Source organism: Sinohyriopsis cumingii, chromosome 6, assembly GCF_028554795.1.
Source record: "Sinohyriopsis cumingii isolate HCF-2022 chromosome 6, ASM2855479v2, whole genome shotgun sequence".
NCBI lineage: Eukaryota > Metazoa > Mollusca > Bivalvia > Unionida > Unionidae > Sinohyriopsis > Sinohyriopsis cumingii.
This window is the reverse complement of record NC_142966.1, coordinates 18,959,941-18,985,269: the sequence shown is the minus strand read 5'-3', so window position 1 is coordinate 18,985,269 and position 25,329 is coordinate 18,959,941. Positions and strand designations below refer to the sequence as shown.

The 25,329-nt window shown below is 35.5% G+C and overlaps 1 protein-coding gene across 4 annotated transcripts in view; it reads right to left on the bottom strand.

Annotated features, from left to right (window-relative positions):
• The window catches only part of LOC149796455 (uncharacterized), an 86,119-nt gene that overhangs the window by 42,539 nt on the left and 18,251 nt on the right, over positions 1–25,329 (bottom strand). For all 4 annotated transcript variants that reach the window (XM_089961153.1, XM_089961154.1, XM_089961156.1 and 1 more), the window contains exons 3-5: positions 23,838–23,917; positions 17,459–17,603; positions 10,784–10,915 (exon numbers count right to left, since the gene is read on the bottom strand). In XM_089961153.1, coding sequence (XP_089817279.1) covers positions 10,784–10,915; positions 17,459–17,603; positions 23,838–23,917 — 357 coding nt within the window. The remainder of the gene's footprint in view (positions 1–10,783; positions 10,916–17,458; positions 17,604–23,837; positions 23,918–25,329) is intronic.

Below are 25,329 nucleotides of genomic sequence, written 5' to 3'. Positions count from 1 at the left end.
GGGTTGAGTGCATGAACGGTATTGATAATTTGTTGTGTGCAGACAATCAGCAGTAGTTTACAGCAAGTGTGTTATAAGGTATTTACTTTTAAGAATATAATGTATTTCAATTAACCCCCCAAATCAAATGTTTATTCCTTAATTTCCACTACTTAATTCTGATTTAAAATTCAAGCCATGTCAAGATGTATGTTATGATTAAATTTATATTTTGGAAATGTGTTTACATCGGCACTGATTATTTTTGCCAATACCGATTATACTGATTGTTCTAATAATCAGCTCGATAATGAGTATGGCTGATAAATTGGTACAGCTTTACAAGAGTTTCCAATCAATCAGCAAGGTCATTAGGGTTGTACATTCCACAAAGACACTTCCTTTCTTTTTTTGTTCATCCATCCACCTCGTCTTCCTGTTTACATACAGAACTTTGTGTTTTCCCCCCTAACTTTTGTAGTTGACCCTTCAAGGAGTAGTGTTATACATCCATGTTTGAATTGTTGCCTTTGTGCAGGTTTGGTTAGACCATTTACCTCTTTGATTTTGTTGGTGGATGTAGAGGTTAGCAGGTCATCTTTGTTGTTCTTAACATCTTTTGAATCGTTTACCTATCCAATGTTTGCAATCTTCCGTTGAACTAAATTTGGGTTTAGGTTCTTATGCTAACAACTCGTTAAATTCTTCTTTCTGTTCTTCTGTTATATATTCAATGTCTGGGTCAGGATCTATAGGAAGTTGTTGTGGTTGCATCATTGGTCACAAATGTAAAAATTAACACTTCATCCTCTTCAGTTCTTCTGCCCACAAATGCATTAAACGTTTGTACAAATTGATTCTACTGGTACCGGTAGCTTGTTTCTCTGCAGTCAACTCCCTCAATACCATTTAAGGCCATTCCTCATCCATGTATTTATGTCTTTGATGGCATTTATATCATGTACTCTTTCGAGCTGAGAGGTCTGCCAAGAGTAATATGCATAAGATTTTCAAAAATCACCCCGCAAGCTACTTCATAAAAAAACGGAGACAGTGTTGCCAACTCTGATTTGCATTCTGGTGGCACATCTGGTATCTTGTCAATTGCCTCTCTGATGTCCTTATCAAGTACCCTGGTAACTTTTCCAATGTCACCAACACCTTCTTTGACTTCAGCCACCACCTCTGGTAAATGGATGATAGTGTCTGTAGTTGCTTGTGCTAGTTTTAGATAGCCTTAGTGCATTTAGCTATTTTATGAGCTCAGCCAGGAGCCATGATCAAAATGGTAAACTTTGTCGATGTGGCAAGCAGATAAAAAGAAGCTGAGCCGTTGTCGTCAAAAGATTCTGCAACTGTTGCAGATGCACTTAAATGTTTGTATGCATTGCAGACCACTCACATGGGCACAATTGTTAATGAAATCATTAAAACCAATCAATATGATTCGACAAAAGACTAACTTATTTTCTGAATATGATTTCACAGCCAGCACCATCACAACCACTCAAAGACAGGTTTGTTTGGTATTTGTATGCATCTGAAGAGTTAGAAAGTGGACAATGTCATGCTACTGACCCAGAATGGTCCATGTACGTATTCACGATTTTGGAATGGATTGATACTCCAAGACAACCAACATGTTACGATATGGGACTGTCACTTGGTGGACCAAAACCTTCCAGCCAAGCATTTGTGTGAGAGGAATTGCAAATACTTCCAGCAAGTATGAAACTGCCGCCAAGATTTGTTAACACATTGAAGGACGCATCCGTTACAATAGTATAATGGTCAAAGACAGGTGGCGATTCCATTTGGGAGTATCCATCAGTTGGTATCAAGCAGGGACAAACTCACTGTAGTGCATCAGTAAACACCTATGGAATGATTTCTGATATCATATTAGCTGTGTGTGCTAACTCAAATAGTTCTCAAAGACATTCCATGTACAGTTTGTGTTTGAGATCTTTTTGCACAATAACCTGTGGAACACCTTTTGATTTTCAGAGGCATGTGATCCAACCATAATCAAGTACATTTTGGGTCACAGTTCCACATACCCTTCTATCAGTTTACATGAGCATTAATTGTTTAACTTGCCAACAACATTTTTATCAGTGTCAGTGTACAGCGTCTCTTGACCCAATCCTGATAAAATGGTTTGATCCTGTCATAGTATAACTCCTACATGAGCAGCTACAAGAAGTCCAACACGGACAATCCATCATGGATTGGTTTTGTCAGCATTAGTTTCGATTTTTGACTGTGAACGGCAACAAGTCCACCATCAAAGATATTTCTGGATTCAAAGGCCATGTCAGCAATGAGCCTTCAAAGTTTGTCTTGCTCACTATCATGGACAAGATCTGCACAGATTTGTTTGCACAGATTTTCCATGGTTTTCCCAAACCTGGCATTGTTCATGAGTTTGAGAAAGTCCTTTTCAAAGTCATTAGAGGCCTTAGTTCTCAGATTTGTATTCATCTGAATGTACAGGGTCAACCAAGCTTGCTGACGAAATCCAAGCACTCAGTGGATTTTGGTTACATGCAATCCAGTCACAAGTAAAACTGCAGATTGTGCACATGTAATACATAATTGTGTTTGGTCCTAATGCTTGGTACCAGTCTGGTGCATTCAGTGAATTTGCATCCAAACTCAACAATCCTGCAATGATTTGGGGACAACCATGTACACACTGATATGGGGACAAACTGTACACACTGGTATGGGGACAACCATGCACACACTGATATGGGGACAACCATGTATGCACTGACATGGGGACAACCATGTACACACTGATATGGGGACAACCATGTACACACTGATTTGGGGACAACCATGTACACACTGATATGGGAACAACCATACACACACTGATATGGGGACAACCAAGTACACACTGATATGGGGACAACCATGTACACACTGATATGGGGACAACCATGTACACACTGATATAGGGACAACTATTGTACACACTGATATGGGGGCAACCATGTATACATTGGTGTGCAGATACAGATCATGTTAGTCACCATGGTTTTTGCAACCAAATGTTAATGAAACTTTCTTTTCATGTTCATAATCTTTTTCTGAAATACCTTCATGTGACATCTATGAATAAAACAATTCATGGCAAATGAGTTTCAGCAAAATTTTTCATGTCACTCATGTATTCATATGGATACACACCTCTCTTCATTATGAATTCCATTTTGGTTTGATAGTACTGACAAGTGATTACAAAGTTCTCAGCTGTCAGATTGTTCTCCAAGGACAAATTCATAAACTATAATAAATTGATGAACTGCAATTGTCCCAGTCTATTCTTCCATATTATTAGTGATCACATTTATTGGTGATCTGATGCCATGGCTACTGCTTGCATTAAGTGACCATCTTACCCACATAATTTAATGATGCACCAAAAGGGATTTTTAATTTGATTGGATTAATTATCAACTGCAAATTACTAGTGATGTGGCAGTAATCATGAACTCTGTCATTGTTGGACAGCAAAGTTATCTCAGTGAAAGCTTTTTCACAAATCCTGCAATGAGTGGCTGCAGAAAACACATGAATGTTATCATCCATCAAAATAATGATTCCTGGTGAACAGAACTGCTGTCTAATTCATTTTGCAGTAACTTTCAATCAATTTAAGAAACACCTCAATTGTGTCTGCAGCACTAGCACTCTGGGCACAATAGAGGACTGGTGACTGTTTTTACATCACGCTGCACTACTATAAAACAAAACACGCATAGGATCTGTTTAGCAACTTGCACAGTTCAATCGATATCAGATGTGTTTGTGTCTTTGATAGTAGAGTTAGACTCGTTCATGCCTTTGAAAGCAGAACATTCTACTGAAACATTCAGGCATTTACAATATGCATAAATGATATAAGAGAATTTCATTTTTGTACTGCAGTAAAACTGACAATTTTTAAACCAGGTTCTGCTTATTATTGTTCGCTGCAGTGTTTCACTGATACCACCTAAATAAAATTCATGACTGGTGAGCAGTTGCTGAGTCTTAAATACAAGCTGGAATGTTAGCATGGATATTTCTTGCTAAGATGCTTGCTGTGTCAGTTATGTAGCCGAGCAAGATTTTTTATCCATATGTAGTGCGATATCAATTCTGATTCTTTCATTTCACTCAGCAACAAATCTGTTACACTTTTGATATTCCAATCAACTGAATAGTTAATGCTGCTGTTTGAGACCTCCATAAGTTCACTCAGAATACTTTGAGAATTAATCACCTACTATTGCTCAACATTTGTATATAAGCCGCCACAAGCATTTCTTCAACAGGAAAACATTCACAACTCAACTACTGTAGTATCATTTATTTTTGCTGTGCTCAATTTTCGTGGATTTGTATAAAAAAAAGGCATTTTCGTGGGTACTTAAAATCGTGATTTTGCCTGTCAAAATTTGCATATTAGTAGGTATTTAATTTCATGGTTTAACCTCTACAAATACCTAAAATAATGAATACAAAAGAATAAAACTATGCCAAGACAAACAGCGGTCACTTTAATGTTTAAAACAATTCTGCCATCTGTATGAGCACAAATTAAAGACCACGCAAGTTCAATACCTACACTGTGTTTTCGACCAAGTGAATAACATCAAAGCTGACACAGCCAATAACACTAAAACAATATTTCCATCTCTATGAGCACAAAAAAACCCACCTGTCAATATTAATCACTTTCACTATGTTTTCGTTTGAGTGCTCACGCAGCTAACAAGACTAGGCCAATTGGTTATTAAAGTTCATATGAATGATCTCTTACTTAAACCACCGACAATCAAGTTGCACCATCAGTACTTTCTGTCGATCATGATGTTAACACAGTGGCTTAAAAGTGGTAAAGTTCAACTTAGACCCTCCTCCACTAAATGGATAATTGCAGCTCATGCAACAATGAGTGAAAGATCAGACTTAATTATCAGTGGTTTTGAGAAAGCTGGACTTGTTTAATTCAGCAATTTGGGGATTATTTACATGAAAAGCATTTGTGAGTACCATGAGACTTGACTGACACGATGTTGATACAGTGGCTTTGTCCAAAAATATGTGAAATGTGAGCTTTAATAATCTGCTAATCTTTAATAATTAGTGTATAAACATAGTGTCTCATTAATAATAGTGTTTCAAGAAACAGTTACAATATTTTACAGGATTGTTGTTCTTTTGGATTAAAAATGCATAAAGTGAAATGTGCTTTCAGAAGGATTTAAATGTTTCAAGAACAGTTGTATTAGAATGAAGGATTGATTTGAATAAGTATTAAACTTAATTTTCATATACTGTTATTTTGCATTATTTTTTTCTTTCATTTTCAGTCTTACTATTGTTTGAATACCGTATGCTTTTTCTCTATTTTGTCCTTATCCTTACTGACCTCACATATCGATTTAAGGCAGTGAGTGTAAACTTACGGCTATTGGATACCTTATCGAATATGTGCATTGAAACAATATAAAATGATTTATAATTCTTGTTACAAAAGGTTAAAATAAAAAATAAAACAAATGCATGTAAAAGCTAATATTTATTTACCAAATTACAGTATTGGCCTTTATTTATCAAAAACTAGTAGCTGTGTTAACCTCTAGGAATGAAACATTGTAAAAAAATGGCAGGGCGGGGGGGGGGGTCATCAGCCTATGTGGCTTGTTTGGGGATTTAAATTCATGGTTCGGGGCAACACAAAAACCATGAAAATTGATCCCCCACAAAAACTGATGATACTACAGCATTTATTTTTCAAATACAAAATTATTAGCCAATGCAAATTCCAAGCTGTAGACTATAATGTCATCCATGGTGTCATAATAGGAAAGGAAGTCATGACCAACTCACCACTGGGTGGTGGGGGTCCCCATGTCATGTAGGGGTTGGAACATTGCATAAAGGATGGGTGATCTCTTCCCTATGATGGGTCATTAAAATGTGAAGCCCATTCCTTATAAGGATTGAATGGACATATACAGAAATGGATTTGTTCAACAGATCCCTCTCCCTAACCTGGCACTTAGTCTGAAGACCAGTGCCCAGACCTTGGTAAATTGTGCACAGTGCTCATCACCTGATGTTCAGTGCTTAATGACCAGTATGAATCACACCTATTGATAGGTGCCCAGTATACAGTGCCTGATTCCCAATAACATACATTCAGTGGCTATAACTTAAGACAATAACTGATAACCAGTGACCCTGTACCCAGTTTGTGTGTGATTTGGATTTTTAACGTAACTTTAACAATTTTTCAGTCATATCGCTATGATGTCTGCAGTGTGGCAGTTTAAAGTGATGCCTAGCACTGGGGCATCATGTCACAGACATTTAGCATGATGCCCCACCCAGTCACATTATCCTGACAACAAGCCGACAAGTCCTAACACTAACCTCTTAATGCTGAGCGCCAAGCGAGACAGCTGTTAGTGCCATTTTTGTAAGTCTTTGGAATGACTCAGCCGGGGATCAAACTCATGACCTCCCACATCTGAGGCAAATGCTCTAACCACTAGGCCACTAGAGTGGTCTCTGTACCCTGTGCTTTGTGCTCTGTGCCTGTTGGTACCCAGTGACCTAGTGCCTGGTGTTTAAATGACTGTCACCTGACATATTATCTTGTGACCAGGACCAGTAACAGACCCTCAGTGACTGTCAGTTGACACAATACTCAATGATCTGTGACCAGCACCTTGACCACAGCCAATGACCAGTCAGATGATGTAGACTTTATTTGGTAATCTCTATTTAGGGAGCTCAGTTTAAACCCAGAATAGGACACTTCCCTTGCACCAGATAAGTGGTGCTTGCACTGAGTGTTGCTGACTTTGGTCCATTTGGAAGTGCTGAAGACCTCTCCCTCACAAGAGGTAACAACTTCTTTCCACGTATGATCTCACCCTAACAGCATACACAAATAGTATTTTATAAGTCTGTAAGGTGCATCTCAACCTAACAGCATACACACATAGTATATGCAGCCTTTTATGTACTCACACTTTTAGGCATTAATGATAGCTGGAAAGAAAATGCAAGAAATACCACAATGAAACAGAACAAAAATTGGGTATAAAAGTTCAAGTAAGTATGAAATCAAGATGAGATCTAAGTCAATGCAAAATCAGATATCCAAGAAATATGGGTCAGTAAAAACTGCTTTCTGTATCCGCTGAAACTTCTTTCATTGCTCTTGACTGCAAATGTTATGAAAACTATCATCATCCATGCTTTATATCTTCGTTCATGTCCGATGGTGCATCAGCATCGTTATTTAAATCCTTTATGTCAAGACTCTTTATGACAAAGTTGGTCGAATTCTGTTAAGTGGTTTTTAGAAACAAATCTGAATGTTTTCAATTTTTAGTAACGATAGCCATATTTGATTTCAAATCAGCATCCAATGAAAGGCCTTCAAGCAAGGACACTTTTTGTCAAGGAGGTCTTTTTTAAGCAATAGTTTAAAACTTTTCTAAGAAACAGTAGCCATTTCTGATCATGGACCCGCATAATTTGTACAAACTCTTCCATGCCATATTGTCTTCTCTTGAATTTGGTTTTAGGGATTGAAAAGTTGTTTAAAGTTTTTTCTACTTTCAAAAATGGTGGCCATATTTGTTGTTGTATTGGCCTCATTTGTAGATATATAAAAGGCATTTATGCCAGAATGTCTTCTGTCAGATTTTCTTCAGTTTCTAAACAAATTGTAAGGGGTCATTTCAAGGTTTTCCACATTTAGTGCCGGTTACCATCTGTGATGAAAATTTATATTATTTGTACCAACCTGATATGACTTCATGATAGGATGCTTTCTACCTAATTTGGAGAAATTCTTTTAAGCAGTTAGAGAAGTTATGCAAAGGATTTTATCCATTATTTTGGTAATGGTGGCCCTATTTGATATTTCTAATTGAGAGCCTTACAGTGCTTTCTGTTAAATTTGCTAAAATTCTTTTGAGTGGATTTTGAGAGGTGATTTTTGTGATAAAGTTATTTCAAGATTTGTCTACTTTTGTGTTCGTATTTTATTCCATCATTAGCATAAATTCAAATGCCTTCATGCTAAAAATTCTGGCCAAAGGTTTTGATAAAGGCAGCATTTAAAGAATTTTTCTATTTTTAGCAATACTGGCCACACTTTATGTTGGACTGGCATCATTAATGCTGATTAAAAAAGCTTTAATGTCATGATGCCCTTTGCCAAGTTTGGTTGAAATTAATGTACATGAAGTAGATTATATTCACAAACGACAAATGATGCACACAGACCATACCACAGGTGAGCTTAAAATTACAAAGGAACCTGCAATAAAAAGAAACTGCATCTTTTCCCAGACAAGGGTTCTTCGGAAAGTAATGTCTAACCTGTACTCTGTACTAAGATGTTCCACTACTTGCAAATACTTCAGCACAGAACCATAAAAAAAAACAATGCTAACACCACTGCTACTGATGTGTCACATTAGTGCCTCACCATTTCCTAATGTAGATGAGACACTTAAGGCTACCTGCTTCAGGCAAACCAGTTAAGTAAAAGTCCCAGCATCATTTGTGAGGTGGATGGGTAGCCTGCAATGGACTGGGATCCCATAAGGGATATCTGTAGTTTGTTCTGCATCACTTATGATATCCATGTCCGTTTCTTGTTGGATTTTCATGCCAGCATCTCGAAATGTATATAAATTTACCAAATTTGTTTCATGCATGAATAATTGTTACCTCAATTAATCTTCTTTTTTAAAATTAAATATAATGTATATAATACGGTTATAATTGGACAAAACACATCATACAACTTAAAATATATATGCAAGCACTGTAAAAAGGCTGTAATTTAAGTATTTAGGTAACTAAAAAGTATCGCAGGTTTGGATGATTTGAAGGACAAAAACAATCATAAAAAAAATAAGAATATAAAAAAAAGAGAAAAAAGCTAAGGTTACTTAAATTATAGATAAAAAATTTAAATTAAAATCAAAATCACCATATTAGGACTAAAAACATGCAGATTATGCCGTACCTAAAAGCAAACATAAAACAAGGACAATAAAATCAAACAATAGCACAGATATTAGTTGTTATCATCATGGCAGGAGACTGTGCGAAAGAAGGGGTAATATTTGCAGATAATGCATTTACAGTTATTACCATTCCAGTTTAACATTAATTATCTAAATGAATTAAAATCTGATTGGTCTCTAAGGTGATTATGTACCTCATTCCACAAAAAAACCTACTACATTCATTATGACATGTTATCAAGAAGCATCTGGTGTGTGTGTGTGTGTGATTTGGATTTTTAATGTAGCTTTAACAATTTTTCAGTCATATCGCTATGATGTCTGTAGTGAGGCAGTTTATAGTGAAGTCTAACACTGGGGCATCATATCACCTACATGTAGCATGATGTCCCGCCCAGTCACATTATCCTGACACCAGGCCGACCAGTCCTAACACTAACCTCTTAATACTGAATGCCAAGCAAGGCAGCTGTAAGTGCCATTTTTTAAGTCTAACCACTAGGCCATTGGAGCAGTCATCTGGTGAGTAATTATTACTATAAAAATCAACCAGTCAGAGAAAAATGTACCATGGTAGGGTAAAATGGAACCTTTGTTTGATATCCATTGAAAAATTCTATATTTAGCCCAACAGTTGCAAAAGATGAAATATTACGGCGACTGTTTAAAATTTGTAAGCATGGTGATCATAACATAAACTTGAGTGTTTCTATCATGAGTATACAAGGTCACTGTCCCAGCACTGATTTATTTTTCACTTGAATTCAATTACTTATAGTCTCTGCAAAAATAACTTAAGCAGGCCAATAGTACTCATTAAAATTAATGTTATGCAGGAGTCATATAGTATATATACTAATTTGATTCAAAACAGGTTTTTCATAACCATGCTGCCAGTTAGAACAATTCTGTAATAAATTGTCCTAATGATAAATTACTAAATTAAATACTTCTATAGAAGATGTAGTGGAAATGTATAGCTCAAAACTGCATGTCCTTTACAAAACCAAATTTTAAAAAAAATGGTCAACTATTTTTTTAATTTGCTCTTATGATATGATTTGTCTGACGAACAATGAAATCTGTATTTCAATACAACAAAAATGACTTGCTGCGTGAACATATCATCTGACATAATTTAAATACATATAAATGTACGCTGAATGCAAATGCCAAGTAATCACAAGGGAGGTAACTATATTATGACTGATTTGTTGTTGTTGTAGGGTTTAACGCCATTTTTCAGCACACGATAGGCTATACATGGCAGCAGTAATAATGGTGGAGGAAGAACCCGGCAAAACCCTGGAAAGAACCACCCACCCATGAGAAGCTACTGGCAAGCTTTCTCACATACCCACATTGGCCGGATCCGAGACCCGAACCCATGCAGACAGAGGTGAGATGGCAGTGATCCGTAACGAAGAGTGCTTTAGACCACTCGGCCACTCGGGGCCCCTATTATGACTTAAGAATAGGAAAGCTGAACAGTAAACTGACCACCCTGTTTCAGCATGTTTTGAATGAGATATGTTGTATATTAATTCAAATGGTGTTGAAATAGTTCATGCACAAAATGAGTTAGGTACAGCTACATTTAAAAACACTGACCTGAAAATTTAGTCAGCTACCAAAGTGGACACCATTCATAATGCTGTGCGGAACAAGCTATAATGTACTCTCAGTTGCTTCAGCGCATAGAAATTAGAGTAAACTCAAGCTTAAAGAGCCTTTTCTGTTTTTACCTGTAAGGTCTTTCACCAGTATGTGTGCGGAGGTGTTTGCGTAGGTCACTGAGGGTTGTGAAGAACTTTGTACAACCACTTTCATCACAGTTAAATGTATTTCCTGTATGCAACCGCTGATGAGCTTTTAACCTTAAAAATAAAATAAAATTAAATTATTCATAATAATAATGTTGTTGTGAAAGGAGTGTGTGTTTAGAGCATGTTTTGTAATTGTAAGACAGAAACTACAATGCTAATCAGTTGGACCACCACCTCATTGTGTGCCTTTCTGTCAAATACCTGTGGGCAAGGATGAATTTGGTGGCTAATGCAAGCTGTATATATGCATCCTGTCTTTACATATCCAATATTACCATCACATTGGTTGGACTAAGAATTGGGGCACCCTAAATTATATTTGACAATATTTTGTAATCCACTGCGAGCTTATTTAGGTGCACTTGGTTTATTTGTTTGTTCAACTAGCATGACTAATTAATTAAACCCTTTCAGACTCCTAATCCTTCATCATGTTGACTGAGCAATGAATAGTTATTGCTGAAAATTAAGATTTTTGTTACCCACAGATTAAACATCTGGGTTTCCTGATCAGCTAAACACACATCTTACATACCAATGCACTAATACAAACTGCACAGTAAACAGCTTTTAAACTTACTACTCGATGCACTACTGAACTAATTGTATACTGATGTAGACAACAAAAAGGCTATTCAGAAGTTACAGATACACTTAATTCCACTGCTAAGAGTTGCCATTATAATCATGAAAATTGAGCACTAACAACATTTCTATTCACAGTCATCTATAACTTTAAATAATTACTTTTGTGAAATCATGTTCAATGTACAGTAGTGGTAATGTGAGTTACTGTCACAGCTACCTGGGTGACATTAATAATCACACTTCCTGATGGTCTTTTACTTTATTCTTTAAATTTTCCCCTGGGAGGGAGAGGCAGAGAGAATAGACCAAGCGACCATTATAGTTGCATATCTAAATTTACCTTTGTATGCCCATTATAAGGAGTTGCTTACTGTATAGTTTTCAAGTTATGATCTGCTGACTAAATACATTCAGCTAAAGAACAACCCAGGGGATAATGTCTGCTGTGCATTTGTTTTCTGTACCCAACATGTGTACAGTATCAATGGCTACTGGGTGGAAATATCAGTTTCCATATTAAAATCATGGGTTAAGTTTTGATGGTAAGGATAGAGCCAGGAATCAATGTCAGCTTCATATATGAATTCAACTTTCATTTCTGATAAAAATCTGTCCATGCTTGTCAATTCCACATGTAAAACTGTATACATAACAAAAACCAGATCCAGTTAACTTTTTATTTAAAATCATGTAATATTACCCTGCTGTTCCTGATGAACTTTGTGTTCCTTCTGTCAGAGAATCAGTATTACTGAAAGGGCATAAAAGGGTGGTACAAAGGTCATAGCCGGGTTGTGAAGCTCCCTAACAGAATGGTATGGATAACCCCTGAGTAAAAATTTTTCAGCAGAAACCGAAGGAACCTGGGAAGACTGGGCTGTCCAAAATATAGTTGGGATGACAGCAGCAACTGTGTCGAATTCACTCAATGGGTTTAGTTTTAATAATAAGTGAATTTCAGTACAACCAATTGAAATTTTCTCTAGGACCCTTTGCAGTCTGTACGCCTTATATGCCTGACTGAGTGCAATCAATATTTACATAGCTCACTTCTATGAAGCTTTCAGAAGTCTCCAGTATCTGTTTTGAACATCAACTATCATGCAGAAAAATGTTCTTCATAATGAAATGTTGGCTCCTTTTCTAATTAAAGCTTTTTGGCAATTTTTTCTCTCCTTAAATTTGAACTTTTAATGGGCACTATATAACCAGTATTGGGCTGACAGACTGTTAACCACCTCTCTCCCTCCCTCCCTCCATCCATATAAACAGAAGTGTATCCACCTATTTACCTACCACCTATCCCTCACTTTAGCATGCCAATATAATCCGCAAAACCATTTATAACACTGAGATGTAAATCCAATTTTTATTCCATAAAAGAGGGAAAATAATCGGCTCCAATTTGCTTATTATGAAAGAATCATGATTAAAACTGGTAAATGAAAGCTCAATATGTTGCAAGTTTTACCATCCAAACCACCAAGGAATTTATTTTAAGAATCATCATGAAATTCACACATTTTAATTTAATTTAATGATATTTTTTGCATTAATTCTTTAAATAAACATATTTTCTCAGTCAATAATACAATATACAGTGAAATATTGATAAATAAAAGTAGCAAATGCCTACTGGTGGTAATGCTTTAAAAAAATAACTACCAATTCATTAAGTCTTGTTACCGATAAGTAAGATTCTTATTTAATTTCATCTTTTAATTTAGTTTCAATGCAAACATCATAAATATCATATAGCCTCATCTATTCAAATGTGAAAAGAGTCAATCAACTCAGTTTCCTAGAGCATTTCCATGAGAACCTAATTAAGTGCTAATTCACAAGCTAAACAGATTTACTATTACAACTGTTAAGAATTTCATGATTATTTGAGTGTGTGTGTGATTTGGATTTTTAATGTAGCTTTAACAATTTTTAAGTCATATCGCTCCAATGTCCGCAGTGTGACAGTTTATAGTGATGTCTAGCACTGGGTCATCATGCTACAGACATGTAGCATGATGTCCCACCCAGTCACATTATCCTGATACCAGGCCGACCAGTCCTAACACTAACCTCTTAATGCTGAGCGCCAAGCAAGGCAGCTGCTAGTACCATTTTTATAAGTCTCTGGTATGACTCAGCTGGGGCTCAAACCCATGACCTGCTGCAAACAAGTTAGCAAGGGAAAGGTGTATATACACACATACTTTGACAGGGCTTAAAAGACATTAAACAATATAAAAAAACAGTATTCTTTTTTATATCAAAGTAAAGATTACAATAAGATGAGAAAAACCAGACATTAATGTTTTTGTATCATTTTTAAAAACATGCTGATGAAACTACTATCCTTGTCCCCCCGAAGAAGCTACAATTTATTGTGTGAAAGTCACAGGCTTTAGGGAGACAGAAATTAGTACAAGCATAGTTCATGCATTAATAATTACTTTGATTAACAAGTACACCTAAGGCCCCACCCTTCACTACTTCAAATACTCCATCAAGTTACAATACACAGTTAATCTGTTGAAGGTAATCCATGGTTTCACATATCATAGTATCATTAATATGAACAGTTCACCTTTGAATAAACCTATGTACTCTACTTCCAACTGGACTGGGTAGAAAGGGCCTTATGAGTAGGTTATGACATACACAACATGGACAAATCTGGGATCATAAGCTAAACACCAGTGTTTGATACATGCTAGTAAAGCATGCATGTAGGTCACAGTGACATTCTGTGGTTGTAATGGTGTAGCACTGCCAGAGATGCATTCAATTGTCATGTTTAATAGGGGTTTATATGATACACCCATGATGCATATCAATATGATTCATGATACACTGCCTGCAATACAATACATATCGATATACATATGAACTTGATGGTCTTTCCATCTTTGGAAGGTAGGTGGTGCCCTTTTATGTATGTTGACATATTAGTTGTATTTCCAGTATGCAGATTACAGATAGAGATATAGTTATCATATATTTATATGCAATTCTCACTGATGACAAGAAAACAAAAAATACTTTCAGACTACCTTTTGGTTCTCAGTGAGTTTTATTCAGCATTTTAGGACATTTAATGGTGGCTTCTTTTAACTCACTTTAACCAGGCCTTTGTTTTGTACAGCATGAATGCTTTGAATACACCTCACTACTCATTTCAACTTTAAAGACATTACAATGTTATCTTCAAAACAGAAGAAATACATAAAAATTATTTGTGCAAAAAAAGATCTCATTTAGAACAAATCCGGGTGAGGATCAATACGAACAAAATCTATTGCATAGTACCTCCTGCATATGCAAAAAACTGCTGCAACCACAGGTACTTGTATTTGCCAGTGAAGAAGGAAAACTGTTCACAACACCATATTCTATATTTTTCATAAATTTACACAAGGTGATAAACTTGAGCAGATAGAAATCTGCTTCCTCACTGATTCTATGCTAATTTTACTTATTTCATCAGCTATGCTAATTTTACTTATTTCATCAGCACCTTCATTCAGTGGTTAAATACCTCTGCATAAAAAGAGAAATTGGACTCGCACCCACGCAGACAGAGGTGAGATGGTATTGATTCGGAACGGTGAGCGCTTTAGACCACTCGGGGCCCCTACTTAGGAGAAGACCTGGGGTGTGATTGTCTATATACAATTTGATCATCATTAACTGTTGTGGGAAGCACTTGTTCTACTTTATTTGTAACAAATGACGATGAAATTCTGTAAATAAATTTAGTAAAGAAACAGATCTCCAATTCTTCAAACATCGTTTAGGTTTAACACCATTTGGTAGACAAGTTAGAACACCTTCCTGGATGACATTTTGAACAATTAATTGCTTTAACACAATAACATACTAAGAGGCAACATCTCTCCAAAAGAACTTGAAAAATGCAACTGTAAATCCAGAATTTTAGTATTTAGCATATTTTTAACTGCAGCTAAAGTTCAAGATCATTTATGGAGAAGTCTTAAAAAATGTACATTGTTCATGCTGACCATTAAAGGAATATTAAAAATGTACTCCAATGAATTATTCATATTTACCATTAAAATAATATAGAGTTCGACTGTCCAAAACTTATAAACTTCATTACCTCCCTTGATTAAGGCTATTTTGGCTATCACATGATAACATTCTAGAACAAGCTTAATGGTCAGAGTGGATTACACAGTCAAGTAAAATGTATGTATTTTGTGAACAAGAACAGAAAAACGGCTGTTGTTTTCATATTTTCTTTCTTCAATTTATTAATGATCTACCAAATGAGCTTTGTTAAACTAGGAAGAGTTTTCCAAACAGGTATGACCGCTTTGGCGGTCTAGTGGTTAGACCACCCATCTCAGATGTGGGAGGTCACGGGTTCAAACCCAGGCAGAGTCATACCAAAGACTTATAAAAATGGTACTAACAGTTGCCATGCTAGACGCTCAGCATTAAGAGGTTAGCAGTGTTAGGACTGTCGACCTGGTGTCAGGATAATGTGAATGGGTGGGAAATCATGCTACATGTCTGTGGCATGATGCCACAGTGCTAGATATCACTATAAACTGCCACAATGCAGACATCATAGCAATATGTCTGAAAAAACGGTTAAAGCTATGTTAAAAATCCAAATCACACATAATTAGAAACTACTGCTCATTCAAATTTTTTCCAACTATGTTGAAAAGCAAAAAGTCATCAAAAAATCTTTTCAACACTGAAAAATGGACTCTGATGTATCATTTATGCAATCATAAGGGATCACTGCTCCACTGCACAATCCCCTAACTATAATCTAAATTTTTTGCTGTAATGATATGTCACTTCTGCATACATATCAGACATGGGTAATACTTGTGCAAACTTTTATGATCGTCAATGCTCAAAAAATCTGATAGCCCAATGTCCAAGGCCCCTCTAATTTTAGATCGGGCCCATCCTGACTCCTGACCCTAATTAAGAGGCATGTAATTCATATCTCTTCTCAAAGACAGATATTGTTTCTTCAGAGATAATTTTAGTTCACAGACAATAGATGAAGATATCTAACTATATCCATCATACTGGCCCTAAAGGCTACTTCCATTTCTGCTGTGATAACACAACTAATATTCCCACCATCCAGCAAACAAATTGCTTCGATCCTCTCCAGTAAGGATAAAAACTGCCTTGCTTTCGAAGCTGACATTTTGAGTGGAGTACAGTAGATATAAAATGCCTCAATGTCGATTCACATTTACCTTTATCTAAACAAACCTCACTCATCAAACAAAATTTGTTTAATTTACAAACTTGGAGCGGTCACTGTTGACAGGCTCCAGTGACTGCTTAAGGAAGGGTGAAACCATTGTTTGGTAAGGGAACACCTTGCCACTGACCATAGAAAGCTGTGACATTACATATAGGGTATTAATTTAGGAAATCTGCCAACAGGAATTAGAACGGCCCATGTGACTAGGTGACTATTAGGACAAGTCTGACAGTACATAGTGTATAATCAGTACTGGTGCTTTAAGACTAAGGAGTATCATACAATTATACTGATTCATCCATAAATATGACTATCCTATTTTATCTAGCTTACATCAGACTGGTAAGTCCAATTTTCCCCATTACAAGTTATATTAAAGTCAACAACATTTTTCAACATTAAATATATTTCAAACTGCAAAGAAGTATTGCCTTATAGAAGTCCTGACCAGAATCATATACCACATTTTTCATATCACATAAAGTGGTACTCAACCAAGCTCCTCATGTAATGCATTCAAATTTCGACTTTTCATAATTTTCAAGAAAATTGTATGGAAATTAAAATGCACATTTTTTGCATGCTATGCTTGGTCAAAACTTTAGCATCAAAGTGCGCTAATGAAACTACTACCGAAATGAATAAATGAAATTTTTATCTGAATGGGATAGACATGTTAATAATAATGAATGAAAATTCCACTAAAAAGAAAATTTAAATCAGTCTTCATTTCTTTAGTTATTAATTACCTATACAGTGTATTAAATGTCTTCTCACAACCACTACACTCATATGGCTTCTCCTTTGTGTGCACCCTCACATGGATCTTCAGGCTGTACGATGTCAAAAAGGACTTACCACAGCCCTCTTCATTACACACAAAGGTGAATTCACCTGTATAAGAAAGGAGAAAAAGATCACTCAGTATGACATCTTAATTCTGGTCACAAATTTATGGACATTGTAATAACTCTTCACAAAACTGCCATTAACTACTAAATGTTGGTAACGGTCAAAATCGTAAATGGTGATTAAAATGGAAATTGGTTTCAACAAGAAGAGTACCATGAATGGTACATTGTATGCCCACCCCGTCTTTAACAGTCCTAAGCTGCTAAATTTTCATGGTTGATGGCTCTTTCACATCATAATCCAGGAACAGACTCTTTACACTGACAATTTTTCACTCCTTACAAGCTGTGACATTATTTCTGTCAAGACAGATATAACAACTGTCACTGATGTGACAAAATCATTACCAGTGGTTGTATCTATACAATTTGTGTCAGAATGGAGTGAAATTAGAAATAACATTTGCTGAAAATACAACTTTATTTTTACATTTATTTAAGTTAGTTAATCTTTTTATAATATTAATGCAATGCTATTTTTTTATCTTATGTATTTACTATTTTAATAAAGTACACTTTTTATAGAAAAGATACAAAATAGTTCTCTCCCTTTCTCATTTCCACAAGCATAAAAGCAGAGTTTAACAAATGCATTTCCAATTTATTTAAAATTAACCCCAAAAAAAGAAAATGTTGAAGCAAACAGTAAAATTGCAAAATCCGAGACTTTATGATGATAGCTGCAATGCAAACATGGGTGGAATGCAAAAAATGCAAATGAAATCAATTCTGCATGCATTTCAAATGCAAATAAAGACAAATTATGTAAAACAAATTGTATATTTCGTTTTTTTAAATTTAGCACAGTATAACTATTTTTAATACTGTATTACTTAATTGATACTAGTATTACTGTGTTGATATATCATCTCCAGGGGCTAGTCCACAGACCAAGAACATTATTCCTCCTCCAATAGTAACTGGGGTCAAGAAAAAGAAATGAAGGAAAAAAAAAACATGATCCCAGTCTGATATCTCAGTCCACTTCTAGCAATCATAATATTACCCTTCTTTGACATGGCATGACACATAGAAGCAGGGAAGATGGATAGTGCAATAGCAGTAAGCAAATATTACATATTTAAAATTAGTTTATTGCACACATTTTGACATTAGTAATACATTTATTTACCTGATATTGTCATACTGCTGAATTTGTTAGCCCAGAGAGAGTCTGCTAACCTATGATAATATGTCAAGAAAACCTAATTTATTTGTTAGGAGGATGGCCTGAAATTTGCTGGGGCGATACAATTAGACACAAAGCATAAATACCCTCACTCTGGTGTAACACTGATTAATGGTAAAACTAAAGAAAGTGGCATCAGATGACCAGAAGGTGGCTATCATGATCTAATCCAAAGAGGAAGGATTAAAAAATGCCCAAATTCAGCAATACATAGCACTGACCTCATGGACTAAGATTGTAATGAAATAGAGCTGATTCTTGGCCAGAAACCCAGGTTATCAAAGAAGACCAAATCATAGTTACCACTAAAATATAAACAACCTCTTTCCACTGACGCAGCATGAATTTCACTTCTTCAGCTCACCAATATTAGGGGGAGAAGAAAGACCTTAAATCTCCACTAAAAGGTTATTTTAAGGGTCTTTCTAAGAAACTAAGAATAAAATGCTGGACTTTGTATTTTCTTCACCCTCTCTACTCACCCATAGTGAAACTTCCTGAGACTGGGGAAACAATATGGGGAACCTTGAAAGAAATGAAGGGTCCCAGAAGGGAAGCTGATAACCCCTACTGTAGACAAATGCATTGTCAATGAGGTCCAATCAAGCAGGAAAGGCTGCGACTCCATTGGGCTGACTGCCTGCTTCTTTTAGGAAGGTCCAATGACTTCCTCCCCAGTCCTTTAGGCCACCTTGTTATGAGAATGATGGGTGGAAAGGAGCTTTAACCTGGGACCGATTTTGGTTCTTATAGTTGCCTTGTATATAACATTTAGGATGGAATACATGGACATCGGGATGGGGCATTTCTTCACCAGTTTAATCAGATTCTGTAATGTGGCCAGGGACTTCAAATCTTGTGTGGCCACTGCAGTGAATAGCCCTTGAAATAACACCCCCACATTAAGCAGAGCAGCATATAAATGGATTTGTATATAATAATAATAATAATAATGAGGACTTTGTATAGCGCCTAATCTTTAGAAGCTCTAAGCGCTTTACAACATTAGACAACACCTATAAGGTAAAAAACATATAATAATATTATTACAAAAACAAACACCATGAAATCAGAAAAACATTAAAAAATAAAAAACATGCTGAGAATATTTCAGGTAGGAAACATAAGATCTTTAAGTTTGTTCTTGCAGTCGAAATAAGGGAGTTTTGAGAGTCCTCTTGAATGTGATCACTGTGTCTTTGTGTCCAAGTTCAGTGGGCAATTCATTCCACGTTGCTGGACCTTGGTATGCAAAAGAACGCCGTCCACATGACTTTGTTAAAGCAAGACTTCTCCTTGGCAGCATTCCTACATGGGTGAATAAGTTCTGCATAAAACACCATGGATATGAGGAGTCCATGTTCTTTAACAATCTTTGCAATGCCACCGGAGATAATGCTTCCACATTCAACAGAATGAAGGAGGCAGTAGAAGAAAGATCAACATGCAAAGCTATTGTAATTAGTGTCCTCTCCTTCACTGATTTGAGTGCCTTGATGAGGATACAGGCAGCATACATGCCAATCCCTGACAAGGAAATAGTGTAATCCAAGTGGACAAAAAGAGGAATCCAAGCAGAAAAATAGTAATCCACATGCTAAAAATTAAATGAACAATGATTTATTCGCCTCTCTCGTCTTTTAACATCCTTTACTGCTTCAAGTTTTCATATGTAGCACTTTTAGCTTTAGAAAGTAACAAATTATCATGTTGCATATTAAAACACTTTGTACCAGCTGAGACCATGAATGTTTTGCACACCAGTAGAGCACTAAGTGCTGGGTTACAGAGACTGGATCTGAATTCAGTTTTATTTTTCTTAACAATACTGAACACTCTCTCACAGTCAGCATTAGAATGGTAAAGAACCAATATTCTTTTCATAACCTGACAAAGAAGAGGAAATTTATATCTTCCAGTGACTGGGTCTTTTAGCTGGGAAATAAGGTGTCAATGCACATCAAATCTATCTGCATTAAGTATATTGTCAGGTAGAATCCCAACTTGATACTTCAGGAATTCTCCTTCCAGATGATCCAAGGTAGACAAGGGTGGCAATAGAAAAGAATATCTCTTGACAAAGAATCTAACACTTTTGAAGCTTTTTGACTGTCTCTCATTTACATCAGCAACTGAAGCATTTAAAAGCACTTCATCATGATATGGGAATTTCTGGAGCATGTAATCACAGGCTGTAGCATACTAATCTCTAACATTATCATAAAACACCTTCACAGCGAGAGTAGAATTGTGTTCTATGAATTCTCTTGCTTCTGCACCAATAGCAAGAGCTTCATTATCTTTCTATTAAGAACTCAGTAAATAACACCTCTGCATTTATAACATTCATGTCTGCACTTGAGTTCTGCTGTAAATAAGAAGTTACCTTAGTATTGGAGTTCAAAGAAGACAAGCTAATTCGATGTGCTTCTTTGTTTTCAAGCATTTCTCCACATCAAATTTACCACCATGCCCAATATTAAAATTGTTTCCTCACAGACTGCAATGAGCATGATGCTGCCCTAGAATGGAATGCTGTATTATGCCATTCATGTATTCATCTTTGAATCTTTGGAGGATTCGGTTTTTTTCTGTCTTTTTCTGATCCATCTGTGAAATTCTTGGCAAAAATATGTGTGCTCTAATACACTCATCAACTACAATCCATCTGAAGACTTGCAGCGCCAAATAGTAAAATTCTTTCCACACTGCCTGCAATAGATGTCACGTGATGCTGCCCTAATGTCTTCATCTTTGGAGGATTCTGTTACTTTTTGTTTCGTTTATTTTTTGCCTTTTTCTAATCCATCTGTGAAATTATTTGAAAGGAGATATTTTTGCTCTCATACATGCATCGACTAACATAAATTATACTTTTTAGCACCAAATACCTTTAGACTGGTTCTGTACTAAATATAAATTAGAACAAAGAATCTGCGAGTAAAGATTAAAAATTAGAAAACCAGTCTTTTCTCTCCTCACTAAGCCATGTATCTGCTATAAATAGAATACGAGGTCAAAAGTTTGAAAGTAGAACCAGCATGTTTCTTGGTAATAGGATAGTTGCTATAAATAGAACATAATACTGTTAGGAAAGTTCACGGACAAGCGTACTCTTATATTGTAGTCACGTAAAAGCCGTCTTTTCTAAAATACGGTCTGTGGGATTAATGGGATATTAATAAAAATGAGAAAACAAAAAACTGATTTTGTTTTGAAAGGGGGATATACCAAAAAAGCATAATCCATATACGTTTACGTGAAAGGGCTTAATTTAGTGAAAAAAAGGCGTAATGATTACGCCAAAAGCGTAATGGTTGGCATGTATAAGGCAGATCTGAATCTGTTCCCTGAAGACCTCTCAATAATGGAGAAGATCCTAACCTCCAATCATCACAAAGGCTTGGGACACAAATCCAGTAGAAGTAGGTGGTAAACCTCATTTACCACCATATCTCAAGTCAACAGCTCTAGCAGTGCTCAGTGCACTGTGATCAGTGACCCAAGAACAAAAACAGAAGACTGGCACTATACAGCATACCTAGTAATCAGTGCCCAGTGCTTGCTGCCCAATGCCTGGTGAAAAACATTCAGTGAATATCATTTGAAACATCATCTGGTGACTGGTGCCTGGCACCCGGTGATCTAGAGACAGATGTTCCACAATTGTCACTAGGCAATGACTGGTAAGATGAAGCAAACCTTACTGGGGAGTCTCTGTTCATGGAACTTGACTATGCTGAACAAGATCTCCTTAATTCCAGGTCTACTTGAGCAAGATGATGGCTGTGCTTCCCTTGCATGGGGAAGGTAGGGTTCACCAGAAGGGCTGGCAACTTCCCTACAAGGATCATTCCCTCAGATATACCCTCCAGTGAAAGGTGTAATATAAGAATATACTAGACACCTATCTTACAAAGGCTGATGCTAGCTTACATTGGAAAGTGCTGTAGCCCAAACATGTGTACTAAAGGGGCCCTCCAAAGATGACACAGAAGAAGCTGTACAATTCTTCCTGGCTGGATAGGCCCTTCTACTTTCTGGAAAATATAAAACCTAATCAAGCCATAAACAATAAATATGACTGCCATCTGTGAATACATATGCAATTCATACTAAACATGTTGTATTATCCATGCCTGGAGGCTTAACTGAAGGCTGAAAAGGAAAAAAGGAAATCAAAAAAATAAAGAGGAACAATAACTGGGTAGGAATAAATTACCGTGACACCATTTACTATTAGACAAATGAAACACGAGAGGCATAACTTCACTAGCAATGTAATTACAACCTCGAAATCACTGAAACAGGATGCAACACAGATAAATGAAAATAAAGCAAGGACCAGGGAGAAAATAACAAAATACAATGTAACAAAGGATATGATTGACAGTCAAAAGATGACTTAAATGATAAGTGTTGGTCACCAAGAGACACATGCAGCAATGCATGGATTAAAAGGAAAAGAATGATATTCTGATTGTCAGAAGTGGACTGGAGTCATATTTATTTGTTATATTCTAGACCTCCAATTGCTAATTGGAGATAGGAATAGTGTTCTTGGACTGGGGAAAAGATATAATAATGTTATGATAGTAGGTAATGTAACTACTGCCATTCAGATCATGTATTTCTGGGTGTGTAATAGCTATAGAAAGGAGAAAACTGACAACTAGCAGTAATCTATCATTTTCAATATCTCATAATTCTGCTGAATTTGGTCTCACCTGATCCTTCAATGCATGATTGATACATCCAGATGTGGTCAAATGAACATAGAAAAATATGTAAATACGACCTAGTTATCTCAGCGAATGAAACTCCTTGAATGAAAATCATTCATTAAGTTTCAGCACTGTAAATCAACAGTATCTGATATAGAAAGGTTGATGCACAAACTTTCAGAAAATCAAAATTTTTGAATTGTTCAATACAATAATGGTGTCACTGTCCAAGAAGAGCTGTTCTTATCTCATCTATGTTTTGCAGGTGAAAACAATCTGGTAAATATTTGGATAGGATAGTTACCTTTGTGTGTTTTCTTGTGTGTTTTGAGATTTCCTGCAGTGCTGTATGTTCTTGAACACTCTGCATAGTCGCACTGAAACCTAAATTTCAACAAGATATTTTTAGAAGAATGATGTTATAAACCGATTCTGACAAAGGTAAATGTTTATTATTAAATCCCCAACATTTTCAAAGAAAATCAAAAATCAGAGATGATGCTCTATCTTGCCCACTGTCTCAACTATTCCTCAAATACTGGTTAAATACAGTGGTCCCACTTATATGGGGCTTGATTCACCCCTCCCTTCTGAAATGAAAAGGTAGAGATTTATAGAATGGCAAAAATATACTTTCAATTTCAAGATGAAGACCACTATACACCAATCAATGATAATTATTCAAAATTGTATTCTGTTCTTTTTTTGTGTTTGAAAACTGCATCTGAATTTTATAATACTGCTTTAACAATGAATTCTAATCAAAATCATAGGTCCGTGTATCTTAGAATGATTTTCTTATAAAGATGTTTATGTTAGATGGTCCAAACTTTTATACTGAAAAGATTTAAAAATAAATGTACATAATATATTTTTCAAATCTAGCATTTTAACCTGGTAGTGCTGAATTGTTTTTGCATGATTTTGTTAACTACGCTGATTTGCTTCTAACTACCCCATCAATGCATGCAGGGCTGCTTCAAGACTTTTTGAGATAAAAAAAATCGACTGCTTCAAAAATAGTATTTTTAGGTTGCTAACACCAAATGTCAGTGAAACTAATACATGTTAAAATAGTTACCACAGCAACTAAATAGGGAAAAATGGTAGAAAAGTATTTGTTGAAAAAATTATCAAAATACTGTGAACTTTTCCATTAAATATAATTATTCTATATATATATATATATATATATATATATATATATATATATATATATATATATATATATATATATATATATATATATATATATATATATATATATATATATATATATATATATATATATATATATATATATATATATATATATATATATATATATATATGGATAGTGCAATTTTTGTGTACATATCACTTTATCCCCAGAGCATTATTTCCAGTCTAAGCTGGATAACTGTTTACAATTAATATTGCCAGAAATAAAAAATCTGACAAAATACAAGTAACTATACAAGTGACATGTAATAACTGACACAAAATCCAACTGCAGTTTTACCATCCAACTGCAGTTTTACCATCAACTGCAACAGACTTTATTTCACTTTAAAACAGTTTTATTAAATCATGTAGAAAGGAAACAAAAATAATTTATCTTTAAAAATATAAAAAATGTTCAAAAACTTTTGATTTTATAATGGATTTAAAGACTATATAATGATCTCACACTAAATAACATTTTATTTTTTTACCAGCTCAACTAATAAATCTTCTGTTTTAACTTTTCTTTTTATGCTAAATATATTAATATGCAAACTGTGGCCACAAATAGCTAACTTGATATGTGATTCTTA